Consider the following 15,198-nt stretch of genomic DNA (forward strand, 5'->3'; position numbering starts at 1 on the left):
ACGCCGTCCTGCGCGTGCTCTATGTCCACGAACTGCTTGTATCTGTGCTGGCGGTCTCTCCTCTCTCTCCTCTATATCTCTCTCCTCTATATCTCTCTCTCTCTTCTCTCGCTCTCTCTTCTCTTCTCTCTCTCTCCCACTCACCTGTCCATAACGCCGTTCTGCGCGTGCTCTATGTCCACGAACTGCTTGTATCTGTGCTGGCGGTCTCTCCCCTCTCTCCTCTATATCTCTCTCTTCTCTCTCTCTCTTCTCTTCTCTCTCTCTCCTCTCTCTCTCTCTCCCACTCACCTGCCATAACGCCGTCCTGCGCGTGCTCTATGTCCACGAACTGCTTGTATCTGTGCTGGCGGTCTCTCCTCTCTCTCCTCTATCTCTCTCTCTCTTCTCTTCTCTCTCTCTCCCACTCACCTGTCCATAACGCCGTCCTGCGCGTGCTCGATGTCCACGAACTGCTTGTATCTGTGCTGGCGGTCTCTCCTCTCTCTCCTCTATATCTCTCTCTCTCTTCTCTTCTCTCTCTCTTCTCTCTCTCTCTCTCCCACTCACCTGCCCATAACGCCGTCCTGCGCGTGCTCTATGTCCACGAACTGCTTGTATCTGTGCTGGCGGTCTCTCCTCTCTCTCCTCTATATCTCTCTCCTCTATATCTCTCTCTCTCTTCTCTCGCTCTCTCTTCTCTTCTCTCTCTCTCCCACTCACTTGTCCATAACGCCGTCCTGCGCGTGCTCGATGTCCACGAACTGCTTGTATCTGTGCTGGCGGTCTCTCCTCTCTCTCCTCTATATCTCTCTCTTCTCTCTCTCTCTCTTCTCTTCTCTCTCTCTCCCACTCACCTGTCCATAACGCCGTCCTGCGCGTGCTCTATGTCCACGAACTGCTTGTATCTGTGCTGGCGGTCTCTCCTCTCTCTCTCGGCCGCTGCGCGGGTCTCTCTCGCTCTCCTAGCTCTCTCTTCCGCTTCGCGTATCGTGAGGTTCTCTTGGTACGCCGTCTGCGAGAGAATTAATTATACATCACATAAAACAAAGTCGCTTTCTCTGTCCCTATGTCTGTATGCTTAAATATTTAAAAATACGCAACGGATTTTGATGCGGTTTTTTTTTAATAGATAGAGTGATTCAAGAGGAAGGTTTTAGTATATCATTTATTAGGTTTTAGACAAAGCGAGAAGCCGCGGGCGGTAAGCTAGTAAATTATAGAAAATTACGCTTGTTAAAGTTGCTATTCCCCGCCGTTTCGCCCATATTGAAAATATTTTTAGTATTTATTGAAACATAAAACAAAAATCTCTAAAAATTTCGCCCATAAAGCATTATCAAACATTTTGATACCAGGAAATAAACCGTTAAATCCAAAACACGTCTCAAACGAGTGGTAATCCTATTTTTAATAAAGTAAAACACCAAAAAACCGCAAAAAATCACGAAAAAATTCCCTTAAAACCGCAAAAAAAACTCGAATAACTGCCTAAACCCACAAAAATGCCCAAATCTCACCGCGAACGAGTCCTTGAACGTCTTTATGTCAGCGAAGAACTCCTCGAGAGTGTACTTGCGCGGATCGAACACGTAGTACTCGGCTAGTGCGGTGTATAGTGCGTCCATTTTGCGGTACATCGAGTGTCATTCTACCAGACGAACTTTGCCAAGTTTTCATATCCAAATATACCAAAATTAGTGCTAAGAAGTCTTTTTCCCATGAAATACGCAAAAAAACAACAAAAAACCGCTTAAAATGACGAAAAAACTGCCTAAAAACCGAAAAAAATCTCGAAAAAGTGCCTAAAAACCGCAAAAAAAACCCCCAAAAATGCCCAAATCTCACCGCAAACGAGTCCTTGAACGTTTTTATGTCAGCGAAGAACTCCTCGAGCGTGTACTTGCGCGGATCGAACACGTAGTACTCGGACAGCGCGGTGTATAGTGCGTCCATTTTGCGATACATCGAATGGAGTAGATCGCACTGTTCCCGCGCTTCTGTTGCGAAATTCTGTATTGGTTTGTTGAGGAAATTGCAATTTTATAAAAAAAAGCATTTATTTTTAACCTTCGCTAGAAATTATACAAGAAGAAAAAACACTTTAGTCCGAATTGTTCTATAAAAAGACGCTTATTATGGCCTATTAAAACATTTATTTATATCCCAAACTATGCTTTTTAATTATGGCATAATAATAACAATTTATTTGTGTCATTATAATAATAGCGTATCGTGTACGTGTGCGTTGAATTTTGACGTACATACGCACACACAAACACACACACACACTCATACACACAAAAACAAACATACATGCACACATGTGATCATGTGCACGCACGCACACGCACGCATATAAATACGCATAAGAATAAATCGGGTTTAAATCTGTCAGAAACTTTTTTATTTATTTCTACACACCTATACCATTATTAACCTCTTTTTTATTACTCTTACACACATTTTCTTGTATAACTTGTATTTTTTTTTTCGCAAATGTTCTACTATTTATTTATTTATTTAAAAGGATACACTCATACACTCGTGGAACATATCATCGGGACTCTGCGGCACTCGGGAGTTATTTAAATCCGTTTCTAGTGAACGTATGTCGTTTTCCATTTTCTTTAGAGATTTCTGTAGACTCTCCATTGATACACGAGCCGCTCTGTGAAAGATAAAGATAGATTTAGTGGAAAAAGATAGGATAGTCAGAATAAAAAGATTGGTAGGAAAGAAAGATTGATAGACGGGAAAAGATATAGGGACTATGATCACGAGTAAAACATTATAAAGAGAAACAAATATTAATAAATACCATACAAGATGTATCCATCGCAAAAAAGATAGGATAGCATTCATAAGAAAAATACAAGAATAAAAAGTTTTCAAGGTGCGTTTATTCAAGGTAACAAAGCTGAATGAGAAAATGAAATATAAAAATACCCGCATGACATTAAAACAGAAACAGTACAGTGTCAATAACTAAAATAAATAAAAAATATATTTCTAGTTTCCCCTGGTGTTTTTGGAAATAACTAAACCGATTTTAATGGAACTTTGAACATATAAATAAATATGTATAAATTATAAAAACCGAAAAAAAATTATAGTCATCATATTAAAAACCACCAAAACAAACATTTGCGTGAAAGAATAACAAACATACATCCATCCTTACAAACTTTCGCATTTATAATATTAAGTAGGATTGGAAGTAGGATATTCATATTCCTATATCTATAAAAATATTATACAGGGTGTCCCAAAAAGTAGTGATGAACGGAAGCTGGGAGGTAGAGGACCTAGAGGGCTATCTGAATCGCGCTTGCATTGAGCAACAGGGGGGTCATTTTAAAAATTTCTGGTAATTTAACACCTTGTTATTGGTTTTAATTTGTTTTTATTATTCATCATGTTAATTCAATTTTTGCACTTACCACATTTAGATTTCAATTTTTCGATTGAAGCTTTCTGAATAATAAAATGAAATTTTCAGGGTAGCTACCGGATAGATAGAGCAAGTTTTTAAAAGCCAAACGGAAAACTTTTTTTATGTGATTTTATTTTTTTACGGGCCCTTGAAGTTGTGAACATACTGGATAATTTTATCTTTCTTGGCATTTAATTCTTTTTTTTATTCCATTCAAACATCTAACGATAGTAAATGTTACCATACTGAATTGGCCTATCTTTCAGCTTAGCAAACAATAAAAAATCAAGCATTTAGCGCAATAATTGACGTCACCGTGAGTGAAAATATCATCGTACTCGGCGATAGGTGAAAAATTGAAAAAAAACGTCATAACTCCGAAAATACGAAAAATCGCATAACATACATGGGGGTGATTCGGATAGCCCTCTAGGTCCTTAACCTCCCAGCTTCCGTTCATCACTACTTTTTGGGACACCCTGTATATAAAAACAAATTTACCTGTCTATATGTGGCATTTCCTCAGCGAAGTTGAGCACATCTGGGAACTTACTCTCTATCGTATCTACTAAATAATGTAGGAGCGTCTGTTTGTTTTCTAGATCTTTCGTTGATGTCAACTGAAAAATACACATAAATATATGTAATTTGACAAATGTATGTGTATCGCTTTAAAATGGCAGCTACTTGCGTATAACTACATAGTATTTAAAACAAAGTCACTTTCTCTGTCCCTATATCCCTTTGTATGCTTAAATCTTTCAAACTACGCAACGGATTTTGATGCGGTTTTTTTTTTAATTGATAGAGTGATTCAAGAGGAAGGTTTTAGTATATAATTTATTAGGTTTTAGACAAAGCGGGCGAAGCCGCGGGCGGTAAACTAATAAAAAATACATTTTTGTTGTTTGTATTTGCTAAAAAATCTATTTCACAATGAAACGTTTCAACAAAATAACTTAAATGAATTTAAATTAAAAAATAATACATTTTAGTTACTTACTAAAATTAACTACATAAGTATACTAAACTAGCGGTCCGCCCCGGCTTAGCCCGTGGTACATATTTACGTTTTCTCTACAAAAGAACCATCCTCGTACTTCAAGGAATATAATAATAATTTGAATTTGAATAAAAAAATTATTATCGAAATCGGTTCAGCCGTTCACACGTGATGCCGTGACAACGCGAAACGGGTTTCATTTATATATAGATATAGATTAATCGAAATTGAAAACTCTAAAACTAAACTATAGTTGATTGTTTTAATGTATTTTGTTCCTTTATCTACGCATGCATTTGAAAATAAATTTATTTTCTTTCTTCTATACAAATCTATACTAATAATATAAAGCTGAAGTGTAGCTGAGTATGTATGATTGAACGCACTAATCTCAGGAACTACTGGTCCTATTTGAGAATTTCTTACACTAGTAGGCCATTTATGGAGCAAATCTATATAACATCACTAGCTTTCCACCCGTGGCGTAGCATCGCCCGCGTAGTCAAAGAAAAACCCGCATAGTTCCCGTTCCCGTGGGATTTCCGGGATAAAACCTATCCTATTTCCCGGGGTAAAATTAGCCTATGTCCTTTCTCGGGTATCAAAATATCTCTATACCAAATTTCATGCAAATTCAGTATTTTAGGCGTGATTGAGTAACAGACAGACAGACAGAGTTACTTTCGCAGTTATAATATTAGTATGGATATAGTATTATATAGTATACTAGCTTACCGCCCGCGGCTTCGCCCGCTTTCTCTAATAGGATTTGAGATTTAAACTATCCTATCTCTCAAGTTGGATCGAACTGCACATGGTGTGCGAATTTTATTATAATCGGTTAAGTGGTTTAGGAGTCCATTGAGGACAAACATTGTGACACGAGATTTATATATATTAAGATAGTATGGATGTACCACGTGGTAAAATCCACGGGGCTTAGTTAGTTCTTGTCTAAACTCACCTTAGTAAGAAAACTGATCTCGAAGCCATACGCGCCAGCATTATTAGACCCCGTGTTCATATAATTGCCCAATAGGAGGAGCAATTCTAGTATTTTAGCAAACTTTTTACTGGACCTCACTTCTTCGCAAGCCGCCGTTCCTGATACTATGTCCTGTAAAAACAAATTATAATATACTTTAGAAAAAAAAGAATTATCTTTATATCCTAAAGTCCTAAACTTACTTTAGTTCAGCATATAAAGAGTTTAAATGTGCGGGTTCATTTAAATAGATTAGTCTATAGTAGAGCCATTTTAATAGGCAACATTTGACAGTTCAACAAAATTCAACAACGTAACCTAGTAACGACGACATATAAAAACATGATATTTCGTTTTGTTAGAACTGCACATTTGCTTAACTTTTTTCAATTACAACTACATATTTATAATAATAATGACCGATACAAGTAATTTTAAGATTTCATTTTACTGATAAACCATTCTAAACATAATAATAAACAATTTCTGAATTGAACAACTGACGTCGCTACAATTTTGTGTCAATAAACCTTTTTTATTTTTAAATACCAGAGACGTTACTCTAAAAATCGAAATCTGACATCTAGAATCGAATGCATTGATTACTTGTGAATAAAAATCATCATAAATTAATAAATTCGATTAACAAATGTTTCAAATCCTTATCGATTAATTCACTTTAATCGATGTTTTTAAGCAGGTTACCTCTCTTCGAAGATAAAATTGATAGACGTCAAATGTTGCCTATTAAATTGGCTCGACTATAAATCCTTGACCGCCTCCTTGGTACAGTGGTTGACGCGTGAGCGTAGAACCGAGGGGTCCTGGGTTCGATTCCCGGTGGAGACGAAGAAAAAAAAATGTCTCGGTCTGGTAGGACACAGAAGGCTGATCACCTACTTGTCCCTAAAGAAAAATCGATCAGTGAAACAGATGTATGCATAATGCATTTGCACCTTACCCCACTACGGGGACATGGGACTTCACACTTAAACTAAATCCTTGAAAACCTAAACAGAAGAACTGTGTTTATCGGAAAAATAACATTTATAATAAAATATGGAATGGAATTTTACACAGTTCTTTCTCATTTTGGCGACGAATTGTTCTTCTTCACAATTCTGAGCTTTATCCCTTACTGCATAAGATCTATTTCTCCATAAATATAGTTACTTACAGGTTTAACTTCCGAAATTATCTCCGCATAGTGTTCTTATAGCCACTGTGTGCCAACGCCCAACGTTGGCCACTGTGTACCACTATGTTTCACTATGGCTACTTATTTTTTCGCTCCAGTCGATTCAGAGCTTTATCCCTTACTACATAAGATCTATGTCTCCATAAATATAGATACTCACGAGTTTAACCTCCGCATAGTGTTCTACAGCCATTGTGTACACTGTTGGCCAATGTCCACCACTAAGACTACTCATTTTGTCGCTTCACTAAATTCTGAGCTTTATCCCGTACTACATAAGATCTATTTCCCTATAAATATAGTTATTTACATGTTAACTTTCGAAATGACCTCCGCTCTGTAACCACTGTATGCCAACGTTGGCCATTGTGTACCAATATCTGCCACTATGGCTACTCATTTTTCGCTTCAATCAATTCTGAGCTTTATCCCATACTACATAAAGTCTATTTCTCCATATATTTAATTACTTACAGGTTTGACCTCCGAAATAATCTCCGCATAATGTTCTCTAAAGGCCAAACTCCTCAACCTTGGTCCCAAACGTTTGATATCCGCTACAGTGGCCGCGAATTGTTCAGCCTCAGTTAGGTCGGAGCTTTGGCACTTTAGTTCCGCGAGTTTTTTCATTTGATCCGCTGGTGGGAGGTACTGCAAATATAAATTATTATTATTATTGTATTATGAGTTAAGAGTATATCTGAAGAATATAAATATCTTCAAACGACCAATTCTTGCAGTTGCACTTGTTTGTTTGAACGCGCTAATCTCGGGAACTACTGGTCCGATTTGAAAAATTCTTTCGGTGTTAGATAGCCCATTTATCGAGGAAGGCTATGGGCTATAATATACAGTAGAATCCTTTTATTATGACTCCGGTTATATTGACCAACCGCTTATTATGACGTATTACGCAGCAAAGTTTGGTTTTCATAAAAAATTCTTAATAAAAGTCGGATAAAATGACTTCGTTTATAGTGACATATCGTTTATTGTGACCAATTTTTAATGAATTGTCCGGTTATACTGACCGAAATGAATTCTAAAACTTTCAACAATAATTTCTGTTTGGGAAAATTGTGATATCCGACAACAGTTTTTTTTTGTTTGTTTTGAGTCTCAATGTGTAGGCATCTCTATTTTGTTTCTCTGTATTAAATACTAACAAAAACAGGAGATTGTTTATTTTCTACAAAATGCTTTGTATGACGTCCGTTTATTATGACGTGTTTGATTTTCCCCTTCAATGTCATTATAAACGGATTCCACTGTATCATCACGCTAAGACCAACAGGTGCGGAGCAATAAATGTTTTTTCTTTCTTATATAACAGATATACCCACATATATATAGTAAAATTAGTATAAATAATACTTTCCCACTAACCTGTATAAGCAGATCCAGTACATTAGCGTTTAACACAGTTGTATCACACTTCAGTATACACTGCCTTATATGTTCATAGGACATGTGCTTTAGTGACCCGCCAAGAAGAATTGATAAGTTTTGAGCCGCCTTAGAGTCCAATACTTTGAGATCCTTCACTTTTTTCAATGTGTGCACCCTGTATATATTGAAAAGAAAAAAATAGGTAAATGTGGTTTAATAATTATTGACTACTAGCTTTCGTCCGCGACTCCGTCCGCGCGGATGTCGGTCTTCGCGTGGATAGTTTATTTCTCAATTTTGTGTAACTCTGACAATGACATCTTATAAATATCTATTTGTTCTTAATGTTCTGTGATTGGACCCAAATACGGCTAGGCTTATAATAATTAAGGAGATAAAACTGAAAAATCAAGATTTACTTTTTTTTTACATATTTTTCCAGGATAAAAAGTATCCTATTTTACACCCAGGATAATAAGGTATAATTATACCAAGTTTCATCAAAATCGAACTGTTAGTTTTCACGTGATGTCTTCACATACAGACACACAGACAATTTTTTTTTTAAATCACATATTTGGGTCCAGTAACACCCCCTACTATATATTTTTTAAATATTTTAAATGTACAGAATTGACCCTTCTACAGATTTATTATATGTATAGATAGAACTTTATTTGAATATTTTAGATGTACTCGAGATACAAAATTCACGCTCAATATTTTTGTCCGAAGGAAAACTCTGCCTATGTGTATCAGGCAGAGTTTTCTAAAGAACTATACAATAGACTTTGAACATTACTGCAACGAAATATGAAATATACAAATTTTCTAGATGTATAAAGTACAGTTTTTTTAGTTATTTCAAGGGAATCCAAATTTAATTTTTTTATTTTTTTTTTGTAATTTCCAAGGAAACCAGATTTGAGAGATTATTTTTAAAACAACTCACTTATCAACAGCATCCTCGTTTTTCTTAGCGACCGGTTTACTTGAGAACTTAAGCGCTAGCCCGTTGAGTATATCCGGGGAGGCTAGTTTGTCTTCTTGTACCTGGAAATAAAAATAATATATTCAATAATAGGAATAAATAATTAAACTATTGTACCATCTCATATACGGTATAAAATCTTTCTAAATAAACGCAAAATAATAGATAGGACAAACCACTATTTAATTAGTTATTTAATATATCTGTCTCTTCCTATCTCAAGAATATATCATTTATCAAATCTGTATAGTATTTGTTTGTAATTTCAATACCTACAGCAAGAAAAATATATCTATAGACATTTATTTATTTATTTATATAAGGCACAGTTACAGGATATAATCCAAAACATTTACATCAACTTACTAAATTAAACAATATTAAGATTACAACCCAATTACAACTGCACACAATATTACAACATATTACAAAATGAAGGAAGAAATTCAAAGTGAAACTGAGCTTTTAAATGTGAGAAAAATCTCTCACCACATCAGAGCCACATAATTATATTTTCAGGATAAGATTCAAGTAAAGAATAATATTTCAATTTTTAACCGACTCAAAAAAAAGGAGGAGGTTATCAATTCGGCCGGTATGTTTTTTTTTTTTTTGTGTATGTATACCGATTACTCCGAGGTTTCTGAACCGATTTACGTGATTCTTTTTTTGTTCGATGCGGGATGGTGTCGAATTGGTCCCATAAAAATTTTATTCGGATAGGCCCAGTAGTTTTTATTTTATGAGAATTTTTGTCTGTATTTGTAAAAGTTTGACGTCGGTTGTTTTTAACGCAGTTATTGACTTGTAATTTAAAACAACAGTTCCTATGATAAGCTCGTACAAACAGACAGTTTCTGCTTAACAACATTAGTATAAATAAATAAACTTACGTTGACCCAAAAAGCTTTTTCCGACATCTTTTGCGGTACGATCGTTTTCCAATTGGCCCTTTTCAATGGTCCCTCTACTTCCCACTTCTTTTTCGGCTTCAGACCGTACGGGAGTATATCCGGTTGAGGCTAGGGGGAATAAATCAATATTATTAAGCAAATAATTCGTAACAATATGTTTTCCTTTTCGTTGGAATAGACTTTATAAACATAAATCCATACTAACATAATAAATGCGAAAGTAACTCTGTCTGTCTGTCTGTCTGTTACTCAATCACGCCTTAACTACTGAACCAATTTGCATGAAATTTGGTATAGAGATATTTTGATACCCGAGAAAGGACATAGGATAGGTTTTATCCCGGAAATCCTACGGGAACGGGTTTTTCTTTGAAAACGCGGGCGAAGCCGCGGGCGGAAAGCTAGTAGGTATATATATATGTATTATTCAGATCACATTATCTATTTATTTTTGAAATAGACGAGTCTGTGTTTGTACTTTTCTACAATGCAAAGTACGTAAAAAGCTGTTACTTCAATCGTGAATCTTAAAATTTAGTTAAAGACCATTATTAAGTACATATTTTCGTTAAACTTAAGAAATCTATGTTTCAAAACTCAAGATTTTATTTAAAAAGTAGGGCTTATTTCGTATGTACACAGTAAAAAGAACAGTGTAGTTTGTTATTCTGTTTACAAAATTTACATAATTATACAAATGGATAATTGAAAAAGCGTCTTTACTTGCTGTTTAATTGTGTGTGTGTAATGTGTATGTTTGTCTTCGTGTACGTGCGTGTGCGTGCATGTGTGTGTTTATAAATTATACTTATAACTCACCATCCTCGGCATCATCATCCCCCCGGGAGGGGGTGGTGGCCTCGGTCCCCCCATGCCGGGGGGAGGAGGGGGAGGGGGCGGGCCCATGCCGGGCATCGGTGGTGGGGGGGGACCAGCCATGCCGGGCATGGGGGGAGGGGGGGGACCGCCGCCTATAGAGACGAAATAAATGGATAAATAAATAGGTAAGTAAATGAAATTCAAATTTTGTCTCGTATTTTGATGGAAGTAATAGATATGTAAATAAAAATGAATAGCTATAGTTAATGAAGGTTATTTTAAATAGGAAAGAACTGCAAATAAATATTTTTTTTATTATTGCAAAAAATAAAACCTTTTTTTTTTTAATTGATTTCAGAATTTAGTAAAAAAGTAATATTAGCCGTTGGTTACTTAATTCAAAGTATATTGGCGGCTGTTTCTTAAAGTGCTTTTTCACAATTACCTTGATTAGCTATAAATGAAAAAGGAGGCTTTCTTTTATACCTATAATATATATTTTTAATAATTTTGCTCAAGCTACAATTTTTGATACATGCATACACTAGTATACACAAAATAATCTATAATATAAAAATGAATCCCAAAATGTGTTGGTAAGCGCATAACTTGAGAACGGCTGAACCGATTTCGATAATTCTGTTTTTATTATATTCCTTGAAGTACGAGGATGGTTCTTATGTAGAGAAAACGTGAATATGTACCACGGGCGAAGCCGGGGCGGACCGCTAGTTATAAATAAAGATTACTAACAAGAAATAATAACAAAAATTAGTACATATTTAATACAGCACCCATATAATATTTAATATATGTAATATATAAATAAACACAAACCTGGCATAGGTGGTGGCGGCGGTGGTGCCGGCCCACCTAGAAAGAGACAGACATAGTTGCATGCGTGTGAGTGACAGAGATAGAACATGCGTTACTTTTATAATATTATATTTTATTCAGTTTTTGTACATGCAAATTGCAGACCTCTACATGCAAAGTCCATTGAGGACAAACATTGTGACACGAGATTTATATATATTAAGATTAAGATCTCGTGTCACAATGTTTGTCCTCAATGGACTCCAAAACCACTTAACCGATTATAATAAAATTCGCACACGATGTGCAGTTCGATCCAACTTGAGAGATATGATAGTTTAAATTTCAAATCGTTTTAGAGAAAGCGGGCGAAGCCGCGGGCGGTAAGCTAGTATATCAATATAAATAAACATATATACCTGGCATAGGAGGCGGTGGTGGTGGAGCCCCACCTAGAAACACACACCAGAAAGAGATAGACATAGTGACGTGCGTGTGAGTGACAGAGATAGAACATGCTGTACTTTATTCTTTATTCATGCACCCAAATAAACGTTAATATAATAATAATAGTAATTTAATCTATAACTGAAGAGTTTGTTTGTTTGAACGCGCTAATCTCAGGAACTACTGGTCCGATTTAATAAAATATTTCGGTGTTAGATAGCCCATTTATCGAGGAAGGCTATAGGCTATATATCAGCAAGCTAAGACCAGCAAGAGCGGAGCAATGCGGGTGAAACCGCGGGGCACAGCTAGTGTAATATAGTTTGAAAGTTTGCAGAGAAATAGAGCGCGATTTTGATAAAATTTTATATGAATTTGGCTTGTAAAAGTATTTTTTTTTGTCATCTAATTCATTCGTGTTAAAGATGTTAGTATATGGTGTACATTTTATATCTATTAAACTGAAAAGTTAATCTTGATGCAATTTTAATAATCTGTAAGTCATAAGTTAAAATAACCACTAAGAAATTACTTAAACGAACAAACACCTGAACAATTAGGAAAAATGACATTCTTATACCACAAAAAAATAAATTACATAAAATATTTTTTAACTTATAATAAACTTACACCCGAAAAATAAAAAAAATATATGTTTTAACAACAAAATACCTACATTTTTCAACAAAAAATAAATAATTTTTACCTGACGGCAACGGCGGTGGTGGCGGTGGGGGAGGACCTCCTAAATAAGAAAGAGATAGACGTAAGTCACATGCGTGCGTGCGAGCGAGACGGATAGTGTTCTGTTTTGTACGTTTAGTGAACGATATTTTGCAGTTTACGAAATTTACGGAAACATTTAAATAAATTTTTAAAAACGTAACGAAAATTTAAATTTTTTAAAAGGAGAACGTGTAATTTTAGTGGCATAAATTGATGGCGGTGACAATAATAAACAGATAAATTAAAGTGAATATTCATAATTTTAACAACATCTAAAATTCATCGTAATTTAATGACAACTAAACAAAGAGTAAGAGATAAAAAGAGTGCAGTAGAGATAAGAAGAGAAAGAATTATATTCAAAATATAAGAATAAAAGGCCTTGTTATTTACAATTATAACATTAAATTGTCAAAATTGATTTTACCGCGCAAATTCATAATTTTAATTATCATAGGCATCGTCCTATATTTACAGAAACACATATTAACCAACAAAATTAAATACTTATATGTCCCAAAAAATAACGTAAAATAACCACCAAATAAGATATTAACATGTGCTTTTTACATGCTCAGTGATATTATAATCCCTTTGATGTTAAAACCAAACATTTTAATACATAAGTAATTGATTAAAATAAAAATAATATAAAATATTGTTACCTCCAGGCATAGGCGGCGGTGGCGGTGGCGGTGGACCACCGGGACTGCCTATCGCCTGAAAATTATACAAAAAAAATAATTAGGTTTTACAGTTTTGTGTAAAAATAACCTACTACAAGCTTTTACACTAATATAGACCTTCTTATCTGAGCTACATAGGTCACATTAGGAGCTATATTTCCGTCACATTGACATAAAATCGTAACACATTCTACAAGCAAATTTAGTCCTTCCAGCCTAAATAGTAGGGTGAATTTTTCCCTGCATTTTGAATTACACCATAGCAGTAGCTGCTATATTCCGGTGTAGTTTAACAATGTCACGCAAAAACAGACCATGTTCCCTCAGTAATAGCGACCAAAACCTCCTGCATTACTTATGCTTTGATTACTTGCAAAAGTAGACCGTCAGTCACTCAATTTTGACGTGATAAACATTTTGAAGTGAATCTAGACCTTCTTACCTTAGCAATAGAGACTATATTTCTATGAGAGCACACTTTAATTAGCATTGACATTGCCCGTAACACATTTTACAAGCAAATTTAGTCCTTCCAGCCTGAGTAATAGGGTGGATTTTCCCCAGTATTTTTGCACTTAAGTGACCAAAATTAATTTAAATTTACTATAGACCTTGTTGCCGGCTATAATTCCGTGAACATGTCGATTAAAACTGACACTGAACTGGCAACACATTCTACAAGCAAATAAAGACCTTCTCACCATGTTATAAGAGTTAATTTTCCCCTGCATTTTCACACTTTAGCGACGAAATTTAATATCAACTAAAAATAGACCTTCTTACCTTAGCATTAGTTGCTATATTCCGCTGTGACTTTAGAATGCCAACCAACTATAGGCCTTCTTACCTAAGTTATAGCAACCATAATCCCCTACTTTACTTATGATTACTTCTACAAAAGAAGTAGACCTTTTGACACGCAAAAATAGTCCTTCTCACCTTAGCAATAGCGGCTATATTCCCCTGCGACACTCCCCCCGGCTCACTCGGTGTGGAGATGCTCTTCATCCTCTCCTCCAAGTGCGTGACCCTCGCTTATACACTACTAGCTTTTACACTAATGTAGACCTTCTTACCAAATCAATACAGACTATATTTCTATGAGAACACACTTTAATTAGCATTGACATTGCCCGTAACACATTTTACAAGCAAATTTAGTCCTTCCTGTCGAAGGAATAGGGTCAATTTTCCCCTGCAGTTTTACATTTTAGTGACCAAAATTAATTTTAATATATTATAGACCTTTTTACCTTAGCAATAGCGGCTATATTCCCCTGCGACACTCCCCCCGGACCACTCGGTGTGGAGATGCTCTTCATCCTCTCCTCCAAGTGAGTGACCCTGGCTTCTGCTTCTTTATACACTACTTAGCAAATATAGACCTTCTTACCTAGGCAATAGAAATATAACCTATTTCCGTGAACATGTCGATTTAAACTAACACTGAACTGGCAACACATTCTACAAGCAAATAAAGACCTTCTCACCATGTTATTAGAGTTAATTTTCCCCTGCATTTTTACACTTTAGCGACGAAATTTAATGTCAACTAAAAAAAGACCTTCTTACCTTAGCATTAGCTGTTATATTCCGCTGTGACTTTAGAATGCCAACCAACTATAGGCCTTCTTACCTAAGTTATAGCAACCATAATCCCCTACTTTACTTATGATTGCTTCTACAAAAGAAGTAGACCTTTTGACACGCAAAAATAGTGCTTCTCACCTTAGCAATAGCGGCTATATTCCCCTGCGACACTCCCCCCGGCCCGCTCGGTGCGGAGATGCTCTTCATCCTCTCCTCCAA

General features: G+C 35.6%; 1 protein-coding gene across 10 annotated transcripts in view; it reads right to left on the reverse strand.

The window, feature by feature from the left end:
* LOC123704405 (protein diaphanous) overlaps window positions 1-15,198 on the reverse strand; it is a 46,994-nt gene that overhangs the window by 6,612 nt on the left and 25,184 nt on the right. For 3 of the 10 annotated variants that reach the window (XM_045652772.1, XM_045652770.1, XM_045652773.1), the window contains 13 exons: window positions 13,369-13,423; window positions 12,684-12,722; window positions 11,950-11,982; window positions 10,715-10,866; window positions 9,875-10,003; window positions 8,943-9,043; window positions 7,988-8,165; window positions 7,076-7,252; window positions 5,383-5,535; window positions 3,917-4,035; window positions 2,515-2,650; window positions 1,828-1,992; window positions 837-994 (listed from right to left, as the gene is read on the reverse strand). In XM_045652772.1, coding sequence (XP_045508728.1) covers window positions 837-994; window positions 1,828-1,992; window positions 2,515-2,650; window positions 3,917-4,035; window positions 5,383-5,535; window positions 7,076-7,252; window positions 7,988-8,165; window positions 8,943-9,043; window positions 9,875-10,003; window positions 10,715-10,866; window positions 11,950-11,982; window positions 12,684-12,722; window positions 13,369-13,423 — 1,595 coding nt within the window. Of the gene's footprint in view, window positions 1-660; window positions 754-836; window positions 995-1,827; window positions 1,993-2,514; window positions 2,651-3,916; window positions 4,036-5,382; window positions 5,536-7,075; window positions 7,253-7,987; window positions 8,166-8,942; window positions 9,044-9,874; window positions 10,004-10,714; window positions 10,867-11,949; window positions 11,983-12,683; window positions 12,723-13,368; window positions 13,424-14,642; window positions 14,733-15,198 lie in introns of those variants that run through there. The other 7 variants (XM_045652776.1, XM_045652774.1, XM_045652771.1 and 4 more) reach the window with 6 other exon arrangements.

Source organism: Colias croceus, chromosome 29 (assembly GCF_905220415.1).
Source record: "Colias croceus chromosome 29, ilColCroc2.1".
NCBI lineage: Eukaryota > Metazoa > Arthropoda > Insecta > Lepidoptera > Pieridae > Colias > Colias croceus.